This window comes from Ipomoea triloba, chromosome 6, assembly GCF_003576645.1.
Source record: "Ipomoea triloba cultivar NCNSP0323 chromosome 6, ASM357664v1".
Taxonomy (NCBI): Eukaryota; Viridiplantae; Streptophyta; class Magnoliopsida; order Solanales; family Convolvulaceae; genus Ipomoea; species Ipomoea triloba.
Window position 1 is genome coordinate 21,537,056 of NC_044921.1, and position 23,833 is coordinate 21,560,888.

General features: G+C 34.1%; 3 protein-coding genes across 4 annotated transcripts; all 3 read left to right on the forward strand.

The window, feature by feature from the left end:
* Window positions 1-881: 881 nt before the first annotated feature.
* On the forward strand, window positions 882-3,554 carry LOC116021745 (protein UXT homolog). The gene is made up of 7 exons (XM_031262217.1): window positions 882-1,042; window positions 1,279-1,379; window positions 2,067-2,096; window positions 2,422-2,523; window positions 2,696-2,803; window positions 2,941-2,995; window positions 3,358-3,554. Exons 2-7 carry the CDS (start codon window positions 1,288-1,290, stop codon window positions 3,424-3,426), a joined length of 456 nt encoding a protein of 151 aa, XP_031118077.1. The 5' UTR covers window positions 882-1,042; window positions 1,279-1,287; the 3' UTR covers window positions 3,427-3,554.
* Window positions 3,555-4,564: 1,010 nt separating this feature from the next.
* LOC116021744 (ribonuclease H2 subunit B) lies at window positions 4,565-8,337 on the forward strand. The gene is made up of 11 exons (XM_031262216.1): window positions 4,565-4,685; window positions 4,960-5,022; window positions 5,120-5,179; window positions 5,711-5,812; window positions 5,930-6,006; window positions 6,337-6,460; window positions 6,664-6,728; window positions 6,905-6,974; window positions 7,249-7,324; window positions 7,471-7,546; window positions 7,891-8,337. The coding sequence occupies exons 2-11, from the start codon at window positions 4,974-4,976 to the stop codon at window positions 8,011-8,013; spliced, it is 822 nt and encodes a 273-aa protein (XP_031118076.1). The 5' UTR covers window positions 4,565-4,685; window positions 4,960-4,973; the 3' UTR covers window positions 8,014-8,337.
* An 835-nt stretch (window positions 8,338-9,172) lies between these two features.
* Window positions 9,173-22,748, forward strand: LOC116021662 (exocyst complex component SEC8-like). Of its 2 annotated transcripts, XM_031262122.1 has the most exons (28): window positions 9,173-9,288; window positions 9,405-9,480; window positions 9,710-9,922; window positions 10,143-10,316; window positions 11,389-11,493; window positions 11,989-12,098; window positions 12,414-12,491; window positions 13,232-13,382; window positions 13,482-13,588; window positions 14,013-14,320; window positions 14,423-14,440; window positions 14,525-14,586; window positions 14,723-14,832; window positions 15,838-15,905; window positions 16,266-16,396; window positions 16,478-16,527; window positions 17,234-17,334; window positions 18,134-18,243; window positions 18,342-18,449; window positions 19,225-19,416; window positions 19,740-19,825; window positions 20,626-20,824; window positions 20,915-20,992; window positions 21,508-21,609; window positions 21,726-21,800; window positions 21,955-22,050; window positions 22,160-22,209; window positions 22,293-22,748. In XM_031262122.1, exons 2-28 carry the CDS (start codon window positions 9,439-9,441, stop codon window positions 22,378-22,380), a joined length of 3,012 nt encoding a protein of 1,003 aa, XP_031117982.1. In that variant the 5' UTR covers window positions 9,173-9,288; window positions 9,405-9,438; the 3' UTR covers window positions 22,381-22,748. The 2 variants fall into 2 exon arrangements, with proteins under 2 accessions (XP_031117982.1, XP_031117980.1); XM_031262120.1 differs by having other exon boundaries at window positions 14,423-14,586.
* The last annotated feature ends 1,085 nt before the right edge of the window (window positions 22,749-23,833 follow it).

Sequence of the window (23,833 nt, forward strand, 5' to 3'; positions counted from 1 at the left end):
CCCGAACAATTAGGCGCAACCCTGAGTGGGCGCTGTTGTGCGCAAAACACGCAGCATCCATTCATCCCCCATTAATGTCCAACCCACCTGTCAGCCATGAACCCTAATTTTGCAGAAGCTTTCCAACCTTGTCTCTCTACCTCTCTCTCTCCCCATTCTTTCTCTACCTCTCCCTCCTCCATGTGAGTTTTGAATATGATAATAACTCCAAAATATTCATTGATAGCCTTGCTCTAAAACCGGTTGAAAAATATGGTTACTAAAATTCTGCTATGCGGTGTCAAGTTGGGTACCTTTGGTCGAAATTGAAAAAATAACAAAAGACAAATATGAAAAGACAAAAAATGTCCTCACTAAAAATATAAAAAGTAGACTAAATGTGTTCAAAAATAATAGTTAAATTTGAAATTACCATAAAAGATAAGAGATATGTGGTGAAATTAACTCTTTTAATATTTTATTGTAATTTATATATTAATACAAAACAATAATTGTGAAGATAAAATAAAATTAATTGATAAAGATAATAATTTTTTAATGTGATGTGAAAGTGATATGGAGTACGATTTTTGAAATTGAAAAAGTATTGCATAAAAGAAGAAAAATTTATAAATTTGGTATTGTGAAAGTGAGAAAGTATTTAAGGGATAAAACAAGTTAAGAACTAGGGTGCAAATGAGTTAAGCCGCTCAATCAAAGTTGAACTCGAACTCGGTCAAATTCGAACTCAAGCGACTCGTTTAGTAATCGAGCCGAACTTGAACTTAAATATTTAGGCTCGTGAGCTTTTATATATATATATATATATATATAATTTTAGAATTTATAAAACTAAATTAAAACAGTAAAAGTCTTAATCCTTTAATGATTCAAAACTAAATTGAAACCCAAGGCTCCACGCACCACGCCTCCACCGCTCCAAGCTGCTGCCGTCGACGACCGCCGACCGCCTGCGCCTTCGCGTTTCGGCCTCCGCCTTCCCTGCATTTTGGCTGTTTTGCGTTTGCCCTGCGCCTTCGCCAAGCAATAACTTGAAGTTGAAGTAAAGTTGATTCAACTCTTCCCGTTGTTTTTACTATTGAGATGGGAACATTGGATTTTAGTTCTTCTCAATTGTTCACAACTTTGTAACAGAATTTTTTCTTTTGGCCACTCCTCTAGTCTTAATTCTTATTTAATGCAATAATGCAATAAAAGTATTAAGCTGTACACTCTGTGTCTTATTTTCTTGCTGGTTGGTTGAATTGATTGTTGTTGTTTTGTGCTTTCACTGTTTAGAGGGCTGGAATGGATGCAATTAAACAAGAGAAAGTACTAAGATATGAGGAGTTTGTGGATAGCCGTTTGAAACCAGATCTTGTTCATGCTATTGCTGAAAGGTATGTAACAAATATATCATTCTTCTTATCTTCCTCCAGTTCTATTGTGTATTCTCAATTTCTCATAACACTTAGTCAATTTAGGTCATTGAATGATCATCTTGTAAGATTAAAACTGAATAATATAGGATCTAACCTCCAGCCATAGTTGGTGTTTGTTGTTGCCTGAATGAACTGTGTTGAGTGCTGCCTTTGCTTGAGTGAACTGTATTTTTCCCTCACTTTTACTCTATACTCTCTGGATGGTGTATGAGACTGAATGTTTGAGCAGTGAGAGGTTGAGGTCCTTAAATAGCTGCAGACCATCAATGCAGCAGAAATCCCAAATGTCTTCCTACAGTTGTTTGTACCACAAATGGTTTGTCTCCCAAATGAAAATGACAGGTTTGGACTTTTATTGGACAAAACCTTTCATCTCCTTATTAGACAAAACCTTTCACATCTTAATTTGTCAATCCCAGTGTATTGGTTATGGAGTATCTAGGAAGGGTGGCACAGTAACTTCTGTAAAAATAAAGCTGTGATTAATATGAACTGGAGATCTTTGAACAATCTAGCATATAGCTCTGAATGGTTAACTAATGTATAGGTAGAAATTATCTAAGAATTATTGACCCTTTTTTTTTAGAAGCAACCTTTGTTTTGCCCTAACTGGTTTTCTTTCCGTTTATACATGTAATTATGCAGGGATAAGGTCTTCGAGCAGCAAAAGATTTTGTATCCTTACATTTTTGCTTGAATTTAAATTATGTTGTCAAGTCAGGTTTATCGTTCTTCCACTTTTTGCAATTTGTTGACATACTTGGAGATGGTTACAGAATAGTCACCTTTGTTTCTCATCTAGTTGGGTACTTGGGTTTAATCTACTGGCTAAGTGCTCATTCCCTGAATGCTTAGTGTAATGTCTAAACCTTAGATCTCTGAAAGCCAGTGAGGCTATATAGATTTTTCGTGATATTGACACCTTGCTCACTAGGCTTGGTTGTTTAGCATGAATACTGATCCTTTTGAGTATCCTTGACTCAACTTCGCTTTCTTTTAGCTCAGATTTGAGAAGAAACATAGAAAACTTGGAGAAGAATAGTGTGACAAGTCTGAGGTCACTAGTCAATCTGGGTTCAGAAGTTTACGTGCAAGCTGAAGTGTGAGTCTTCTCTATCATTTTTACATGTTCATAGCTCTTATGTTATGTTGACATTATAGTTCTTCACTATTTTCATGTCTCAAACATATGAATTATGGTGATATTTAAACATGACCATCTGCCATATGCTGCTTTTCATCCTATTTTAATTGGTTCTTTGTGCATTCAACAGCCCAGATACAAGGCACATAATTGTGGATGTTGGACTTGGCTTCCACGTGGAGTTCACTTGGTCTGAAGCTCTAAATTACATTTCAGCAAGGGAGAAGAAACTTGCTGGGTAAACTCCTAATCTATCTACAGTAATGCTACATTTTCTGAATCTATAGTGCATCGAAAACAATCAGATTGTTTACACCTAATAATTACACTTCCATCTGCCTCACCTTTTCTAAAAGATTTGGTTTTTGGATCCAGGCAAATAGAAGAATATACTCGCCTAATTGCATCAATTAAGGCACAGATCAAAATGGTATGTATGGTTTTGCTTTGCAATCAAATACGTGATTTGTAGATAAATAATGACATCATTCTTGGCATTCGGTGACAATATATATCTACTGCTAATCACCTAGTCTTGTAATTTAGCACGAGATGCTACGATTGCAAATATCCATTCAATGCTTACTAATGATATTTGTTATGCAACACTACACAAATTTCTTCGAGTAAGCCTTGTATGAGACCATCTCACATATGTAATACTTTTTAGTTAAAATGTAATGTTTTTTATGAGTCCTTACATGATACGGTCTCACACAAGACTTACTCAATTTCTTCTGTAAGCACAATGGCCATATGCTGAAACAATATTGTTGGTTTGTATATATGCAGGTTTGCGAAGGGATAAGGGAGCTACTCCAGCTTCCTGCAGATAGCTTCAGGAGGGAAAGAAATCTTTAGTTTACAGTGATCAATGCAGAATTGTTACTATCACTAATCAATTTTATTTTTTTTTTTGACTAAAAATTATGGACTATATGTGACTTGCTAGCTTGCATTTTATCCTATGAATTAATTTGCCTTCCTCATATGCCATATTATACCAGCCTAGTACTCAAATTTTGTTTTTCGGGGTCGTAGGTTGTACTTTGACAATGCTAAAAATATAAAATGACCCCAAAAGGACGGGTCGAGTGATCTATATAATCAACATCATAATAATTTAATCAATAATGTATAGAAATGAAAGTTACTTTCATGCAATTTGTAACAAAGCATGCAAAATACTACGGAGTACTACTTAAAAATAATAAGGGAGGGAATAAATTATTAAGGGTGCGTTTGGTTCGCACATGGGAATCGGAATCGGAATGGGTATCAAATACTTGGTAAGGGTAATGGGTTTTGGTGAAAGTATTTAACATGTTTGGTAGTTGGGTGGAATGGGAATGATTATTAATAGTTGGAGAAGAAATGATGAAGGAAGATGAAACCCTTATTTAATAAGGGTATGGGTTTTGCCATTAATGGGGTATTCCAAACCCATAGTAGCATTTACAAAACCTATCAACCAAACACTAACAATCACTTTGATACCCATACCTTATGCCTAAACCCCCCAACCAAACACACCCTAAATGTGCTCATCTTGGCTATTTTTAGTTTATGAATTTTTATTAATGAATTTGAGAGAAATGTTCATATTTACCTGTCTAATTTAGTTAACAAAATTTGAATGAAATGATTTATAAGTGAGTTTTTCATAGTATTAAGTTTAATATTATTATATAAATTTTATTTTACACTAAAACATTATTAAATATAAAAATTTAAATTTAAAAATAATATGAGTAAGAAAATACTAAAAAAAATAAAAAAAGAAATAGTGAGTTTGATTAATAATAATAAATAATAAACATAATGAGTGTTCGGCACGAATAACTTAATTGATTTTTGAATGATAAATTACGGATAAGGATGATTGTGTTTTGAGCATAAGAAGTTTCACTAATGAGTAATGACATCAAATGTGTATGAAAAAACGAAAAACAGGGAGAATAATGGCCCCGTTTGGAATTTGAGCAAAACTAAAGGGCGCAGTTGCAAACGTTTTAGAGTATTTAACCTATGCCGGGTATAACTCCCGCCAGTACACTTGAAAAAGAGTAAAGGTCATCGGAGGAGACGCCGCCGGAACTGCAAAAATCCGAAAGCCACAGGTTCTATTTCGAGTTCTCTCAGTCTCTCACTTCTGTTATTCTCAAGCAAGCGCCGAATTATCAACCTATACATCTAATTTGTGCCGTCCTTTTAATGCTCTTTGAACACAATGTTTCGAGTGTTTTTGCATTTCAATCTCTCATTTGTATATATGCTTGGTTGATTGATTGATTGATTCTGTGTGCATGCAACCGCAGAGAGCGAAATGTCGATCAAATTTATTTATTTATTTGTTTATTCATCTTGTTCTTTCTCTCTGTGGTTGTGGTTCAGTGAAGATAGGTATCATGGCTTGGTGGGAAGGTGTTGACGAAACGCGTGTTCTTATTGTGCCAGGTAGCATCGCATGGTTGTAGTTATTTACTTATTTGTTTTGTTTAATTGACAGTTTGAATAATGAATACTCACTAAGTTTCTAATCTCATAAGTGCAGATCCTCCTGCAACTGGGAACGGCATGGGGAAGCTTTTATATCTTCGGCATCCAAAATCTGGTATTGTCTCAATGTTTTCCTTTTGGTTTTACCTGTTTTCCATTAATTGCTTTTAGTAACCGGAGAAATAAGTCATTTTTCCAAAAAAAAAAAAGAGGAGAAATGGAAAACTAAAAAATGTAACTTTTTTACTAACTATTTTTCGAATTTGAAAAATGGAAAATTGTTCTCCATTTTTCTAAAATTTGGACAATCCTTTTAGCTAATTCTCCAAATTTGGAGAAATGGAGAAAGACACGGATAAGCAGTAGATCCACACTTCAATCACTTGCAACAACATTTTTAACCCCTTTTTTCCTAGAGAAATGGAAAACTGGGGAATTAAAAAATTGGATAAATGGAAAATAGAGATCATGAAGTAAACAACCAAAAATAAATTTTTGAAATAATCTTTTGTTTCTTTTTCTTATCCCTTTTTATATAGACCTTTTCTTCTGTACAGGCTATGCCACTCTAGCTCTTACACTGCAGTTATATATAATTTGTAGACCTTGTACTATCTTTTGTAATGTTAATAACTTCTAAAAACAGGAGACAAAGCTTGTTATCTTTTTGTTGATGGAACTCTTCAAGAAGTTCATTGGTTCAAGCACTCTTATGGGTCTTGGTTCCTTGGGGATTACGTTTGTGAAGGTAAAGAATCAATTGATCTTGGTCTGTTGTTGCATCCAAGCAGTTTAGGATGAAACTATGCGATTTCCAAAGCATTCTTTATTAACATACTGAAATATAATTTGTTTTCAAATATAGATGGGCGCTTATATACTGCTACACCAGTTGATCCTGTTTTTGTTTTGTTGCCTGTTTTTGAGGAAGCACGAATGAAGGTATGGAGCACTTCTGATTGACTTCAAAAACTTCTACTTAATTCTTTATTTTCTAAAATTGTACATTAGCAAACCCAAATTCATCTGTTCATTTTCCATATTTGTTTTGTAGATATGATGTAATGAATTTATGTGCTTATTAATTGTACATATGCAAATCCAAATTGATTTCTTAATACTTTAGACACTTGGCAAATGCCTATTGCTTTTTGTTTTGTAATCTTCTCCTGGTCTATGGGTGATCCTTGGAAAATGTAAAATTTTCTGAAGAAACAGAAATTCTTTGTACATTTATTTTGCTCATTAATTATTATTGTTTTGTTAATGCAGAAAAAAGATGATCCAGGAATGTTTAGGCAGTTGGATGAAATAATTTATGTCAGTGGTTATCCTGGGTATCAGTATCTTTCGTCCATTGCAGAGAAATCCATGCAAGTCGTTTGTGATTTTAAAGGTAACCTGAATCTGCTATTATTCCTCAAAATTATCCTTGATTATTCCTCTAGAAGCCCCAGAATCTTTGATTTTTCTGACTATACGCTATTGATATTGGTTATATTCATCACGAAGTTCATGTTAATGCTTGTGCTGTCAAGAACTAATTGCTGAATATTACTGATTAATTTTTTTCTTTGCTAATGTTCATATTATAAGCAGAAATGGGATCAACAAAGTTCTTTAGACTTAATGATGAAAAGGTTATTAGATGGCTGTGCTTTAAGGTGCGTCTTCTGAAATGTATATCCGTAATTATATCATTTTTACTTTAATTGTCAAAGACAGAGATACTTTGATCACTCTAAAACGATAGCCAGTACTCAGTAGGAGACCATATCTCAAAATCTTCTCGGAAAACTTACAAGTTCATCTCTCTGTTCTGGTTCCGACCAATTTGTAGGTAGAAGAACTGAGGAAGACTCTGGTGACATTAGATAAGAACTTTGCTGCTCGGGATAAGAAAGATACATGTATGGTTCTAATGATAAATCAGTTAGCATCTCCTATTTTGTTGTTATTGCATGTCAATGAGCTCTATCTTCCCTAATGAGTTTGTGCGACTCTAGACAATTTGAAGGATTTTATACTTCAATGGTGCCATTAATGCTTCATATTTTGTCTTGGGCATTGCTTGTTTATTACAGAGTATAATATTAATGCAATCAAATGTGTTGGACATAGTTATCCAGTTTCTCCAAGGTTAAGGCTAATCTGACCCTAGTTCACATAATTTGTTGGGCTCAGTGACCGATACGGTTTCAATTGTTGGAGAATACTTGAAGGAAGATCCTTGGTTGAAGCTCCTTTGCAGTAAATTAAGGTATCACATTTCTTTGCTTAAAATCTATTGTTGAAATTTCCTTCCACCTTTGTTTCAGTCCATTTGCAGGAAATAAAATTTGCGTACAAGAAATGGTTAATGCGCTTTTTCAAATGAATTTTCAATAAATCTGATCACATTTGCAGGATAGACTTGAGAAAGGAAACAAAAGCATTGGATCTTGAATGCTTTCCATCACCAGAAGTAAATCTTTATGACCAGGTAAAAGAAATCCACAGTTTGGAACATCTAATGCAGAAAAGGATGCGTCTTTCTAAGTTTCTTTTACTATTATTATTATTGAATGAACTGCAAGATGAATATTTTATAGTTCTAATTGCCTAATTGCTTTCCCATGGTAATAGAACATATACGCAAGGGGAGAATTGAGAGAAAAAAATAAAAATAAAAAAGAAACCGATGGATGTGAACTCCTTTATGCCCTAATTGCCTATTTGTTTTTACTCCACTGGGCTGTTTGTGACACCTCCCTCCCTCTCTCTCTCTCTCTCTCTCTCTCTCTCTATCTCTCTCTCTCTCTCTCTCTCTCTATCTCTCTCTCTCAGGGAAAGGGTGAAACTGATGGTAAAACTACTGGAACAAGAAGGCAAACTAAGAAGGCCAAAGTGGAGACGAGCTCACAGAACATCAAGGACATGTTTAACAGGGCTACAAGGAAAAAAAGGTAAACTCAAATAAGCCAACAGAAGAGGATGAATGAAACAGTCTTTTAAGCGGGAATTCAAGATTCGGGTGAAATTTTAAGCCGGAAAGTGGAGTTTCCATATGAATGCATTGAACAGGAGCCTTAGCACATCAGTGCTGTGAGTAAATTACTTCTGCATCACATTTGACAACTATACCTGAGCAGATGGTTATATGTTATTGTTGTATTCTAGTAAAGTTGTCTTATGTTTTAGAATTGCAGTGTCTTTTTGTTGAACAATATGTAACACTTAACATTCATATCTCTTTTACTTTAATTAGAGTTTTTAGGTTTGAGCTTCTAGGAATATGCTTATACTTAATCATGCATTCCTGAAAAAAGCAGCCCAAATGGTTGGAAAAGCAGGTATTTTATGTCATAATTTAAACTGAGTCTTTTTTGTTTTTAAATAATTACGAATAAAAAAAAATATAAAATTAAACACTGATGTCAAAATACAAAATATTTAAGGTAGATAGATATATTGTTGAAAACAAAATTATATGGAATAAAAGTAATAATGAATAAATGACACTTGGTTCGAGTATTGATAACGTAAATATATACTTCAATTTTCAAAAATCATTTAATATAATCTAATTCATTATACATATGATAAATTAATTACATTTAGTTAGTTTCAGTCCATTCAAGATAATCTTTCAATTTATATACATGAATTTTATTTTATAGACTCAATCAATATGAACTCATAGCCTATTATATATCTTTGAAATTATTCTTCAACACATAATGAAAAACTTCCAACAAAGCACTTTATGAATAATAGTTATTGCCCACACGTGGTTATGTCACTAAAAACAATATTTCGGGAAAGATAAGAAGAATAATACTCCGTAGTTATTTATACATCCAGCCAGATACAACTATACAAGTATAAATACATTAATTTTTAATCTCTAATTAGTAAATCTATTTTTACAATCTAATTAATCCTATTTGTGTTTGTCAAGTTGCAATCAAATTTGCTTTCCAAAATTATACGGAGGGATTATCCGAAAATTGTGTCTTCATAAAACTAACAGAGAGACGCGTTCTTTAAGAATTATTACTGGCCCTTTTTATTAATTTTTTTTTGTTAAAATAAAAGTGATTAAAAATATAATTATTGATTTTTTTTTTTTTAAAAAATTCTGACATCATCAACTCACCTTTACCAGCTTTGTTCTGTTCTTTACGCTGAGCTCCTCCTCCCGCCTACGATCACTGATCCATTTCTTCTACCAGATCCGAACAGGTATTTTCTCTTTCCGTACGTAGGACGTATATACACAGATACGTAATTATGTACGTATTTTCGCTCCTGTATATGTACGTAATTGTACGGAAATAATGTACGTATTCGAGTTGCAGGAGCAGTTATTGTGATCGAGCTGGTTGGATTGTGATGGGATTATTCGATGGACTCCCCATTCCTGCAGAAAAGGATGTGAGTTTCTGTTTCATTTTCACCTCACCTCAATGTCACTCGATCCTTAGCTGGAATGGCTTTAATTTTCACTGTTCCTGGATTCGTAATCTCTATCGGAATTTACCGTAATTGTGCTATTAATGAACGGAATTGATATTTCGACAGGATTTTATTTTGTGGTTTTATATAGAGATTGGTTTGATGCGTTATTGCATTCTCATTGCATTGTGTTGAATGGGAATTGCAGTACTTACGGGACGACCTGTATAAGATAAATGAAAGCTGGACAGCTGCACGTTTCGATTCTCTTCCCCATGTTGTGCATATTTTGACCTCGAAGGATCGGGAAGGTGAAGTGCAGATTCTGAAGGAACAGAGTGAAATTGTCGAGGACATAGTAGACGAAGTAGTGCATGCATATCATGGTGGTTTCAATAAAGCAATTCAGAATTATTCGCAGGTAGGTGTTTTACAGTTCTGCAACTCACTTTGGACTAGTAGCAAAAGAGAGACCCTCAGTCTCAGTCAATGATATCTTTGTTTTGTGTTGCATGTGATCAACATTTGCTCGGTGTCAGAGTTTAAACTTTTTATCTGCTTTATTACATTTTTGAGATGGTGACAGCATCTTATATATTTAATAATGTATACATATTAAACCCCACACCCCTCTCCTGCAGATTCTGCGGTTATTCACTGAATCTACCCAGAGCATTGGTGGCTTAAAGACTGATTTGACTGATTCAAAGAAACTTTTGGGTGCCCGTAACAAGCAGTTACATCAATTATGGTATCGGTCAGTTACACTGCGACATATTATAGCTCTCTTGGATCAAATTGAAGGCATAGCAAAGGTGAAATGTTTTGATTTTCCTATTTTTATTTTAAGCTACTTCTCTCTGTAGTTGATAATCAAGTTGTATTTCTCTGATGTGGCAATATAATGCAGTAGGATCATAACAATGAGACCAACTCTATCTTTCTAGAATGGATGAATCTTTGAGTATTTTGCAGTACTTTGTAATTGTAATAGCTGTATTGGGTGCCTAGTATGTAGGCTCAGCTTGGCCAAACTTATTGCTCAGTCCCACAGTGGTATACAACAATTTATAATAATGTCTGAAAACAAATGTAATTAATTTAACCTGGGCTTTTTTCCACCACAATTTGTGCTACCTTTATACCATTAAATTTGTACCTTTCTATTAACTCTAGTATGACTTGTTTAGATTAGCATTATTGAAAATATTCTTTCCTATTCTACACCTTGAACATTAACCATATTTGTAGTTTGTTTTAAATACTGAACTTATAATCCACAACAATGTAATAATGCGAAAAACAAGCGCCGGATATTTGAGACTTTGCTGAAATTAGCATAGTGTAAGTGGACAAATCGGTGGGGTCAATTATCCCCACTATATTACATATGGCTCCATTCTTGTACCTGACTTGCCTGTTTGATGTAGTTCTACTTTGGTTACTTGGTGCTTAGAGAAAAAAAAAAATATTGAGCCCTATTGTAAACCTCAATAGCAATGCAAAAGTTTGGTGCACCAGTGCACACACTAAATGAACATGTTGTTCATTGCAATTTAATGTGTAATTCAGTCCAATACAAATGAATAACCTTCATGTTTATTCTAGTAAGCTTTATTCACATGAACATGACCATGAAGTTCATTCATGATGAACCCAGATGCTGATGGCATCTGCCGCATCAATGGGTGGCCAAAGCAGTGTAAGCCTAGGCTTATGGTAAATGTTAATATGTTACTAATGTTAGTATGATTGTCAAGAAAAGGATACAAGCCCCACAGATTATTTCTTTCTTATTTTCTTTTGAGATACCTAGACATATTACTACATTTTTCTGTCTCTAGGCCTTATTAATTTTTTGTCTCATCTTTCTATAATGAATCCCAGATTCCAACTCAGATAGAGAAGTTCATTGCTGATAAGCAGTTCTATGCTGCTGTGCAATTTCATGTTCAATCAGCTGGGATGCTTGATAGAGAGGGCCTTCAGACGGTTAGTCTTCTTTTCATATTCCTTTTGTTATTGTTCCACTTTTTGTATCTGCCATAAAAATCCTCCCTGGGAACATTGTACGTAACCTATTTCACAATCAATTCCTCAACTATTGGATGCTAATGCTCTCTCTCTAAAGGCCGTCGAATTATCATTATAATTGACTTATTGTATTGCTCTTGTTATGGAATATATATTTAATATATGGAATCTCTATAGATTAGGCAGTCTTAGGGATTTAGGTAGGTAGGCATATGGAAACTTGTTTCCTATTCGTAGTCTTCTAGCACCTATTTATAGGGCTTTGTACTCTGTTTTCTATATGACAATGTAAGACAGCATATTCAGAAATCTTCTCTTTACTTTCGTAACAGCTCTCATCTTCTTGCTTTAGATCTCTGCATATTCATTTAATAATTACTGGCACTTACTGCTTTGTGGTTCATGCTGAAAGCTCAGTTTGGTTGCTAATTATGTGTATCTCCTATTGCTTAGGTTGGTGCTCTGCAGGATGTCAAAACTGAATTGTCAAAGCTCCGAGGAGTTCTCTTCTACAAAATATTGGAAGATTTGCATGCTCATCTCTATCATAAGGGTGAACACAGGTAATATAATTTCTATATGGTTGGATATGGGATGCTTGAAACAAGTGACTTTACCTTGGAGTTTATGCTGAATTATTTACCTCATTGGCTCTTTCAGGAATAACGCAAGCCAAACATTTTGGATGCAATATTTTAAAGTTATTTTTTTCTTCTCAAATATATTTCAGACTGGAGTTCTGCTTGTTCCTTTTTTATAGTCAGAAATTTCAGTAAAGCTTTGTAGAAAACATGCATATGTTTATTTATTCAGTTTTATTATTGTTATTATTGTCTTAGGAATGTTACAGCAACTTAAGATTTCTGTTTATAATGCAGCCCAGCTCTGTTCAATATTAATGAAAGGGAGGATAAAATCCCAACTACAACAGCCATTGCATTGTCTCGAAAAACCAAGTAAGGTGAAAATCAGTTTGGTTCATTAGGAGCTGGCAACAGATCTAGAAAACCAAGTTCTCTTGATGGGGGGTATGACAAGAATTATATACTTTCATGTGACCTTCTAAATACCCATCTTCAAATTTTTAGCGAATTTGGTTTTCTTGTACCTTTTTAATGATTTCGTCTAACAATATTTAACTATATGCATTTCTTAGTGATTTTATCTATAATAATTGATATCACGATAACATATTGGTATATTTATAAAAAGAACGTACCGGTATACTTCCAAACCTGATGTTTCTTTAGATATAAGTGATATTGCTTCTTAAGATCAACACTATTGTTTTATTTCTTTCTGTTTCTCTTGTTTGGTTGTGCTTTTATGACTTGGCCACAACCTTCAACACTTCACTTGCCCCTGCTTTGATGCCAGTTGCTGGGGTGATGAATTGAGATAGGGGATTTGTAATAATTAAGAAAAGGCATGTGCAATGTTTTCTACTTTTCTATTGTTTACTTATTTTGGATGGGTTCGGGTAGTTTCTGCCACGACATTTAATGCCAAAATAGAACACTTTTGGTTTACAAAGTAGTCTATCAAAAATTTCGCATGTTGGATGAGTCTTGACTCTTAGATCAGCTATAAGCATACACAACCAAGTTTCTAATAGAAAAGACTTTTGAACAAAATTAAAAAATTATACTAATTTGTGGCAGCTGCGCTCACTGTGTACTTTCTACCTAATTCTCAGTTCTTCATTGAATGGCCATGGTGAAGATGGTGTGCTGGAACATCATAAAACTGCATCAGATTCTAATGGTGGTGATGGTGCCTTAAAGGATGCCAAAGATGCTCATCAAGTTCCAACATGGCTTTCAGATGCTACTCCTGATGAATTTATTGTATGATTGATGCAAATGCTACTCAATAATGTCTGTCCAACTGGACCTTGGTTTTCTATTTTATTAGGGGTGAACTATTAACTTATGTTTTGAATGCAGGAAGCAATGACAAAGAGTGATGCTCCATTGCATGTGAAGTACTTGCAGACCATGGTTGAGTGCCTTTGCATGCTTGGCAAAGTTGCTGCTTGTGGTGCCATAATATGGTGTGTGGTCAGCTTGCTTTTGGATTATTTATACCTACTTCTTAAAATTCCTCTTTGTATGGAGAATTGGAGATATATGTTACAATGTTACATAATGGATTGTAGATTAGCAGCTTCAGACTAGGTTGAATTGTTGAAACAGAAGGTAGTTCAGCATTTTGATATGCTTTCAGCTTACCCTGAGCGGAACATTTTACCTAGAACATTCTCAATCTATGATCACTCTTCCACTTATCACAATAGAAATGGTTCAATGTACATAGTTTTCTTTTACACAGTAACAATTAAAATATTTTAATGACAACTTCGCTTTCAGATTGTAAGTTCTTGTGATACTGATCTTTTCTTGAATCTGTATTTCAATGTTAATTTTGATTCCTTTTCTCTCTCTCTCTCTCTTTTTTTTTTTTTTTTTTTTCAACAGCCAAAGATTTAGGCCTACAATACATGAGATAATCACTACCAAGATCAAATCTATTGCAGAAAATGTAAATAGTTCAAGACATGACATTGGCCCATGTGCTCAAACTGCCATTACAGGTTTACACCTTCTGAAAGGAAAATTTGAGAGTTATCCATCACTGGAACAAAAACGTCAAAATGGGATATCAATGGCTGGAGTGGTGCTAGCTGTAAGTCCTGTCTCATCTGTAATGGCTCCTACAGGAAAAGCACAGGCTGCTGCAAAGGAGCTTCTTGATTCAATTTTGGACGCTGTTCTTTGCATATTTGGTTAGGAAACACTAAGTCTTGGAAATTCCTTATTGTCTCCAGAAATCAAGTGCTGTAATCTTTTGCACTTAACTTTCATGAGTATTATTGCAAAATTTTCAGAAAACCACATAATTGTTGGTGAGCTTCTCGAGTCAAAATCTTTGCAACAAGTTGAGTTGAATACACCAAGGTCTATGCCAGCTGATATTAATTGGAATGCAGATTCAGACATGTCTCGTGAAACTGGAGGCTATAGTATTAGCTTTTGCTTGAATGTCTTGCAGGTTTCTTACTTCCTCTCTGTTTGTTATTTGCTTTTTGGTGCTAACTTCTATTCAGGCGGTTAGTTTCATACCAATACACATGGAATTTTGTTATGCATTTGCCACTAACATATTATTCCATTCACTGTGAAAATAGAGTGAATGTCAACAATTAATTTGTGAAATCCTACGGGCAACTCCTGAAGCTGCTGATGCTGCTGTCCAAACAGCCAGACTTGTTAGCAAGACACCTTCAAAGGATAAGAGGCAAGTGAATGAAATGCTGTAGGAAAAAAAACACTCAAAGGCTGTAAAACTGGTATGATAGGGAGGCATTTATAGGCTAGTACAAACTACATTTCTAATATCTTGTAAGGAACAAATCCAAATTCAAAACTCATAACAAAAAGTCTCATCAAAACATAAAATCTAAACAAAAAAGCATGTGTTTCAACATATGCCAATATCATGCCTTAATCTTCTAACGCTAATTTGTATTTATTTTTGTTTTGACATTTGTATATCCTTTTAAACTCTGTTTCTTTTTCTTTTCTTTTGATTTTTGTTTTTGTTTTTGCTTAAGATGAGAAACTAGAGTCACAAATTGTTCAGGGTTTTGTGAATTGGATCAAGATAGTTGTAATTATGTAGTGGAAAATGCATTTGTACTCTTGGATGTGAAACATTACTTTAAAAAAAAAAAATTATATTCAAGGATGTGTTTTATCCGAACTAAAGATTAAGATGATAATGAGGTTAGGCATTTGATGTTTTATATTTTATCCTCAATATTCCTCCCATGAATTATGCATGTCAAGATTCTTTGGATGAGCTAAACGTGGCGTGGGAGTTGAATTCAAGACCTCTACTTGCTTTGGTACCATGTTAAAGAATGTGCTCTACCTCAACCAAAGGCTTATTCCATTAGTGAGGATACACACTGTCATATATATATATATATATATATATATATAACAAACTTAAAGAAATATCCAATGAAGTTAAGAAAGACTGACAGTAGTTTTTTTAGGAGCTTGATGGATTTAATTGTTGCAATTTTCAAGAGTTTCCTTGAGGTTTTATTTTATATATATATATATATATATATATATATATATATATATATATATATTTCATTGATGATATATAAATTATGGTTGGGTGATGTCTTGGATTTTTTACTTCTACTCCATATTGTTTTTCATGTTTCATTGTTTTGAGTTGACTATCTTGATGCTTATGGTTTATTTTCATAATGCTTATTGGTTGTAGAGATGGATCTGAAGATGGTTTCACATTTACTTTTCGCTTCACAGATGCTACTGTATCTGTTCCTAATGGTAATAAAGCATGTATTAAAATTCTTAAATATTTCTGGTTTCACTTCAGGAATGAACTTAATCTCTTTGATGCATAATGGGTCTCCCCTCCCCATTTTTATTATGCATGCCTTGCATTTGAATAGGTCATTAATTATGTGACTACATATATTCAAAATTCATACTTTTCCAAATAAAATCAGAAAGCTGTGTCTAAGATTGGAACTTTTTGTATACTAGGTTTCCTTTCTTCAGTCCTTCAATGATATTATCTGTCTGTGATTGTTGGAATGACCTGTCCTTAGTCCTGATTGCATACTAGGTCTTCCCCATCTCCCGTCCCTTCCCTGATCTTATTTGTCCACGACTATTGGTATTCAGGAGTTGACCTTATCAGCCAAGGATGGAGTTCAAGGGCCTCAAATGTAGTTAAGGAAGGTTATGGCAGTACAGCTGTTTTGCTTGAGCAGGGACTATATTTAGCAGCATCTTTATATCGGCCTGTTGTTGAGGTATGGGTTCTCCTAGCTTTCTAGTTTCCTTAAGTAATGGTGAATTTCCTGACTAATTCTTTTTATTTTTTATTTTTGTAGTTTACAGATAAAATTGCTTCAATGCTACCTCAAAAGTTTTCCCATCTTGGGTAAGCTGGATCATTTTGCAAGCTTCTTTGGTGATTTTTCAGCGATCTTTTAGTCTAGAACAGGACACTGAAAGCTAGTAACCTTTAAAAACACGCTATCATCACCTGCATAGGGTGTACATAGCTGAAAAGGAGAAGTTTGGGAAGATTTGTGATTGGCAGCAATCAATTCAACATTTTATTGTCATAATCATGAGAAAGTACTTCATGGGTTTCAGAAGCGTATTAAGAATCTGAATCTTTTTTCTTTTTTATTATTATTATTATTATTATTTTTTAATAATGAACTTCAAGTTAGTACTACTGGTTGAAAGAAAAGGAGGACAGAATAAACTGGATTTCTGACAGGTTGGACCAGTGTAAATCTTGAAGATTAGGTTTCCATTTTGAGTAGAAATTGGAATCTATGATGGTTTGGGTTGGCTTGGTCAAGGGTTTTGTTTAGTAGAAGTGGAAGACATTATAATGGGCAAGCAATAGTTGGCTTGGTCACAGTACGTTAAAGTTGCATAAATAAATGAACTTCCATCCAATAGCAGTGCACCAAGAAGATTTGGGATTGATTATGATTATATACGTTGAAATGTTTACAGGGTATTTAAACGATTTAATTTTATCTCTGGAGAATACATCTTTCAGAGCGTTACATGTTTCTCTGTTATGGGATTTTCTATTCTTTATATATATATATAATTGAAATTTGTAGGAAGGATGGGCTGCTAACTTTTGTGGAGAACTTTGTGAAGGATCGTTTCTTACCAGCACTGTTTGTAGATTACAGGAAAGCTGTGCAGCAGGCCATAGCAAGCAAGTCCTTTTACTTTTTTCAAATTCTAAATTAGTTGATGTGAATTACCTCCTTGAAAAGAAATAAGATTAAGATTACTAAACTTTTCGCATTTTGCATTAGTTGATTTTAATGTCTAGAATTTTTTAAATTTATTTGTTACACCTTAACAATAAAAAAAACGTGATTTTGTTGATGAGGAATTGGAGATGTACCATTTGCCAACACACACACTCACATATGAGACAGTTTGCTTCATTTTCTACTAGTAATCAGCATTTTAGTGGGTTCCTTTGGGCACCATGTTCTCTAGATTTTTGTTTAAGCAGTGGGTGCCTCTCAATGAGTACACAAGAAATGCTACTACCAAGAAGTTAGATTAAATTCACCATAGTACACATTGGCATCAACTGAAAATCTCTTTTTTAAGTATCAGTAGTCGTGATAGTTACTCTGACTTTTACAGAACAAAGTCTGGAATGTAATTGTGTTTCAGTCTGAAAAATGTGAGTTCAGCATGTTACAGAGAAAATGACTCTTTATTCATGTGTAAAATATGCCCTATTTATGCATGAACATAAAGGTATAGGTGGGCTTAGCCCATCACTGAAACCTACTAGGGTTACATTTAACACTGCAAATGACTCGTATTATGGTCTACTATCATGCAATTGCCAAATAATAAAGAAACTAAATGTGATCCTTAAATGATTTCTGTATTTAGCTTGCAATCAGTCTAGAGATGTTAACTCCACTTTCCTTTATATGATTGAGAACTTATCAATATTACAAAGTGATTTCTGAAATTTCGTTTTTCAGGCCCTGCTGCATTCCGGCCTCGAGCACAAGCAACATCTTATATCTCTTCAATTGAGAAAGGGCGGCCTGTGCTACAAGGACTTTTGGCAATTTGTTTTTTAGCTGAAGAGGTACTCCATATTTGTTATGAACATTTATTTTCTTAGATCACTAATTCACACACACATACACATGTCCCCTTGTACTGAAGCTTATGTTTTTACTCCAGGTGCTTGGCTGGGCTGAGGCATTGCCTAAATTTGCTGCTGGTGTTGTGACCTATGTGCAAAGTTTTCTTGAAAGGACATATGAAAGATGTCGAACTTCATATATGGAGGCAATGATATTCCATTTACTTTATTCTTACTTGTTTTAACTTTTTTTAGTTATATTTCCAAATATTCTTTATTTTGTTATTCACGATGCTCCATTATTTTTACTTCCCTTTCTATTATTTGGGCTAGTTTAATGGCTGGTTTGCCTTACTTTAAATTTCTATTAAGCTAAGCCTTGACCCTTGAAGTCTTTAATGGGTGACAACTGGCATGTATGCAATTATCCATTTCATATTTCGTCTTTGAAAATTGTTCCCAAAACTGCATCAGTTATTATTATTATTATTTTTAAATGCTTTTCTTCATTTCTTACTAAAACTTTGGTCATGAACTAATGTCTAATGATCCCTGGGAGTAATTAGAGTCTCAATTACCCTTCTGTTTCATCAATAAGTCAAAAACATGAGAAGGGAAAAAAGAGTTGAAGATACACTGTGAGATATAAACAGAAGTACTGGTGGTGTAAGATCAATGAATGCAAATTAATAAATATAGGATCCACTGAACTGTATTTGGTAATTTGAATTTGGCTTTAGACAAGTCATGGCAAAAGAAATGATAAATTTAAGTTCTCTAGTTTTTCTACTTTGATGAACTTTTCTGGTGTAAGTGATGTCAGACGATTTGGAGATTCACCAGAATGTAGCAGTTAGATACAGAGTATTATGCACCTATAGCACATTCTCTCCCACTATATTGCTATCATTATATTGTTAAATTATAGTGCATTCCTTCCTGCTCCAGTTTGATGACTCAATTCTTCTTGCTGAATTTTAGGCTGTTCTTGAGAAACAAAGTTACATGGTCATTGGAAGATATGACATTGAAAATCTAATGCGACTTCATCCAGCCAGTGCATATTTACCAAGCTCAGTTCGTTATCCAAACTCAGAAAATTATGCTTCTGATGGTAGGGATTACGAGAAGGAAATAAGCGATCTATTATTGAATTTGAGGCCGATCAAACGGGTATTTAACGATTTAAGGCCATTTCATGTAAATAAGTGCAGGCTTAGGACTCTTGACAGCCTTTTATGGTCTTTTTAGTTTTGTGCACATTGACATGCTAAGCACATAAAACTAAATAGATATTATCACTTAAGCATGGGAAAGAATATTTGGGGTGTATATTGGGAAAGAAAAGACCCCCGCCCACCTCTGGGTGGGTGGGTGATGGGTGTTAACTGCAAGAAGGAAAATGATTGAGTACAAAAGCCAAAAGGGTAGCATTTTGAGTTCTGCATTTAATGTTGTCATTTGAGAATATCATCATGCCATTTCCTTTTTTTCAGGAGAACTTGATTCGTGATGATAACAAACTTGTTCTTTTGGCATCTTTGAGTGATTCACTGGAATATTTTGCAGACTCTATAGAAAGGCAAGTTTTTATTAGTGTATGTTCCTGAAGCTTGATTTGGTTGAACAATTTAAGTCCTTGCATTTTACTTTTAATGGTGTTATGAGTGAATTTTAGAGGGAAAAGGAATGAAACGCTGTTTTGACATCCATCCACTTGTCTTCTTAATCTGATGTATGTTCTACTGCACCATATGCTTTTCTATGGAACAGGTTTAATATAAACATAGCATTTTACATTTAGACAATTAACATCTTTAGAAGTATCTCATTCCATTCTTGTTCCTCTTCCAGTAGAAGATAAGTTATGATCATATCCAAATAAAGCTGATGGTCTTCATACTCAATTTAAGGCCTAGAGCTGCTCTTTGGGGTTTGGAGGCCTAATGATACACATAAAAAGTGCAATACTATAACTGCTAAGTGTGAGGGAAATGAATAGCAAGAAATAGGACAATTATGTAGCCAAAAAGAGAGAGAGAGAGAGAGAGAGAGAGAGAGAGAAAGTAGTGTTAAGAAAAAGGACACAAAGACTTGTTGCTAAAGCCTAAAGGTGAGCATGGCCTCGATAGCGTTAAGTAGAGAAACATATATTAACTCTTAAGTGGATGATCCTAGCTAATCAGATATGGCTGAATTCTGATTTATTTATTATTCTCAAAGCACCTATTGTTTGTACTTGTTAACAATGTTCTGGTGAAGAAAACATAATTGAACAAAAGTCTGTTGAGTATATTGATTGTAGTTGTGGTCTCACCATTGTTTTCTTTTTTAATTAAAATTTTTTTTTTGATATCTTCTGTTAATCACATTTATTCCCAGGCTTGCAAAGATACACTGCAGAGCATATGCTGCTCAAGTAGAAGAGAGTGGTAGGCAGAAAACTCACCAACACCGTAGATCAACTAGTTCTGTTCCCAAGGATCTAATATCATTTGCTGAGGAGTATAGAAAATTGGCAGTTGATTGCCTCAAGGTTTTGCGTATAGAGATGCAGTTGGAGACTATTTTCCACATGCAGGTTTATTTGTCACAAATTTTCCATTTGATTCTCAATTTTTAGTGAGACAAGAAACTGATAATATTTGCAACCAATGATAATTTTGCACAGGAAATGACAATTAGGGAATATCTGGATGACCATGACACAGAGGAGCCTGATGATTATGTAATCTCATTAACGTCAATGGTAAATGCAGCTCTCTCTAGTGCTCCAGCGGTAGTATTGTTTATGGGGATTATATGTAACTCTTGTTTAAGGACTTAAGGTTGTAGGTCTAAAGCATACAATACTATGGAGTGTGTTTAGTTGTTTACAACATTACTCCATTATGTGCATATTTATACTAGTGAATGGATTATGCTAGACTCAACTTAAGGACAAATAATGACCACTAATATAAGTTACAATAATAGGAAACTATAGGACTCGAGGCATGATTAAACTGGAAAATGTAACTTCCAAGTGATAGATACCTGGGCAGTCTCCACTAAACAGATCATAGCCCTCTTCTGTTACCTCCAATAAGTGAGCTATTTAATTCCTTATAAACCATTCTACCATAGCTCTCTATGCATGTGTGACATGGTCAAATCCATCAAGTATTCACTGAGATATGAACCATCAAAGTCAGTATGAAAAATTGGACTTTGTGTTGGAAAGTCATGTTCAATTTCCAACATTTTGTGTATGGTGTGTGACAGATAACACGGCGAGATGAAGGGATGTTACCTTTCATTGCTGGACCAAAGCGTAACTATATTTTTGGTTCCATATGCATTGTTGCAGCAAATTCCTTCATCAAGGTCTGCATGCCTCCATCTTTTCGTTATAGTTACTTTTGTAACTGAAATTTGTTTTTACACTAGGAATGTATGTGTATCCCATCTTAATGACTGACAAGCACATTATTGGCTATTAGGCTTTGAATGATATAAAATCTATCAACCTATTTGGGGTTCAACAGATATGTCGCAACTCCATTGCACTGGAGCAGGTTGAGTTTCTTTTTCTTTTTTCCCTTCTACTTAATTCTTTTGTTTTTTCCCCACTGTTAGGTTTGACAACAATAGTTCTTCCTCACCAAGTAGTTAGAATGGCATTATTTTAGCTTCTTGGCTAAGAGGTCTGTTGTTATGCCATGTTCTTAGGCTCTTGCTGCCATCCCCTCTATTGACAGTGAAGTTGTGAAGTCGAGTTTTGAACGGGTCCGTACATATTATGAGCTACTAAACATGCCATTTGAGGTAATTAAAAAAAAAAATCGTTATCGTTCTTTTACTAGTTAGTTTTTGAGGTGCAATGACCTAATTACGGTTCTATATTTTCCGTATACTAATACTTTTTTTACTACAGGCCCTAATTGTGTTCGTTATCGAGAATGAGCCCATATTTACAAATGCAGAGTAAGTTGTAATAGTAAGAATGCAGTGACAAAAGGTTAAGGTGATTATGAGAAGAAATAAAAAGAATTTGGTTGGTGGTGCAGGTATTATACTCTTCTAAAAGTGCAGGTCCCTGGAAGGGAAATCCCAGTTGATGCAGAGCAGCGTCTAGCTGAGATATTGCCCCGCTAGGCTAGGCATTCCAACTGGGCAAGGCGTAGACGATGATTAATGATTTGACAGTGGACATTCAAAATGGGGGATAATCATGGCAGTTGCAGGCAGGCATGGATGGATACATATGTGATCGAGTCCTGAGTGGATCATCTTTCCAATTATTTATTTATTTATGTTCTCCAAACACTTCTAATAATATAAATAAATAAATAAATAAATAAATAAATAAGCATAGTCCGGTAACGAATAGACAACTTAGAATAGTATTTATTTTGTTGCAAATTGCAATCAGTTCACTGATAAGGCATCCCTCATCATTTGGCATGCCACACCAGTCCCTTTGTAAAAAATTTAAAATTTAAAACAAAAATCTTTATAACAAAAAGTCATCTATTTTTTTTTGGGAAAATGGCATTTTTAGTCCCTGAGTTATAGGGGTAGTGTAGACCCAGTCCCTAAGTTATGGCTGTATGCGAGTTTAGTCCCTCAGTTATTCGCGAAGTGGCGAGTTTAGTCCCTGGACATTAAATTTGACGAAAAAATTAAAAAATATTCAAAATTTGAGGGGTAAAATAGGAAATTCACATTTTATTATTCTTCTTATATCAAAACAACTTTTACAACATTATTTTTCACTTCTTAGCCTAATTATTTTCAAGATTTTTCATTTTTAAAAGCATTTTAATAATTTTCAAATGACTTGTTAGGAACCTGACTCTCGTATAACACACTTAAAACTTAGCACAAATAAAGAAATGCATGATCAATGTATTTAGGTGCATGGAACACACTATCCTAACAAGTTTTTTTTTTTTTTACTAAGCAACAAATGTAATAAAATTAAAACTTTTGAGATAGGATAGTGTGTAAAAAAATCTCAAAAGTTTTAATTTTATTACATTTGTTGCTTAGTAAAAAGATAAAAACTTGTTAGGATAGTGTGTTTCATACATCTAAATACAATGATCATGCATTTCTTTATTTGTGCTAAGTTTTAAGTGTGTTATACGAGAGTCAGGTTCCTAACAAGTCATTTAAAAGTTATTAAAATGCTTTTAAAAATGAAAAATCTTGAAAATAATTAGGCTAAGAAGTGAAAAATAATGTTGTAAAAGTTGTTTTGATATAAGAAGAATAATAAAATGTGAATTTCCTATTTTACCCCTCAAATTTTGAATATTTTTTAATTTTTTCGTCAAATTTAATGTCCAGGGACTAAATTCGCCACTTTGTGAATAACTGAGGGACTAAACTCGCATACAGCCATAACTTAGGGACTGAGTCTACACTACCCCTATAACTCAGGGACTAAAGATGTCATTTTCCCTTTTTTTTTTTAAATTTATTTTTGCTTTTATCCAGAAGTGAGGTGTGAAAAGTTTTTTTTTTTTTTGAATACTAGACACTATTACCATGCAGTATCTATTCATAACTATTTTTTCAACCCGTTCAAGCACATAACTACTTT

Bases quoted from the DNA above. Each gene is read 5' to 3' on its own strand.
- LOC116021745 (XM_031262217.1), top strand. From the start codon at position 1,288: ATGGATGCAATTAAACAAGAGAAAGTACTAAGATATGAGGAGTTTGTG. The intron at 2,804-2,940 runs GTAAACTCCTAA...TTTTGGATCCAG, and splicing joins AGGGAGAAGAAACTTGCTGG to GCAAATAGAAGAATATACTC. The intron at 2,996-3,357 runs GTATGTATGGTT...GTATATATGCAG, and splicing joins TTAAGGCACAGATCAAAATG to GTTTGCGAAGGGATAAGGGA.
- LOC116021744 (XM_031262216.1), top strand. From the start codon at position 4,974: ATGGCTTGGTGGGAAGGTGTTGACGAAACGCGTGTTCTTATTGTGCCA. The intron at 5,023-5,119 runs GTAGCATCGCAT...TCATAAGTGCAG, and splicing joins GCGTGTTCTTATTGTGCCAG to ATCCTCCTGCAACTGGGAAC. The intron at 6,729-6,904 runs GTGCGTCTTCTG...ACCAATTTGTAG, and splicing joins TTAGATGGCTGTGCTTTAAG to GTAGAAGAACTGAGGAAGAC.
- LOC116021662 (XM_031262120.1), top strand. From the start codon at position 9,439: ATGGGATTATTCGATGGACTCCCCATTCCTGCAGAAAAGGAT. The intron at 14,321-14,422 runs GTTAGGAAACAC...CAAAATTTTCAG, and splicing joins CGCTGTTCTTTGCATATTTG to AAAACCACATAATTGTTGGT. The intron at 16,397-16,477 runs GTATGGGTTCTC...TTATTTTTGTAG, and splicing joins TATATCGGCCTGTTGTTGAG to TTTACAGATAAAATTGCTTC.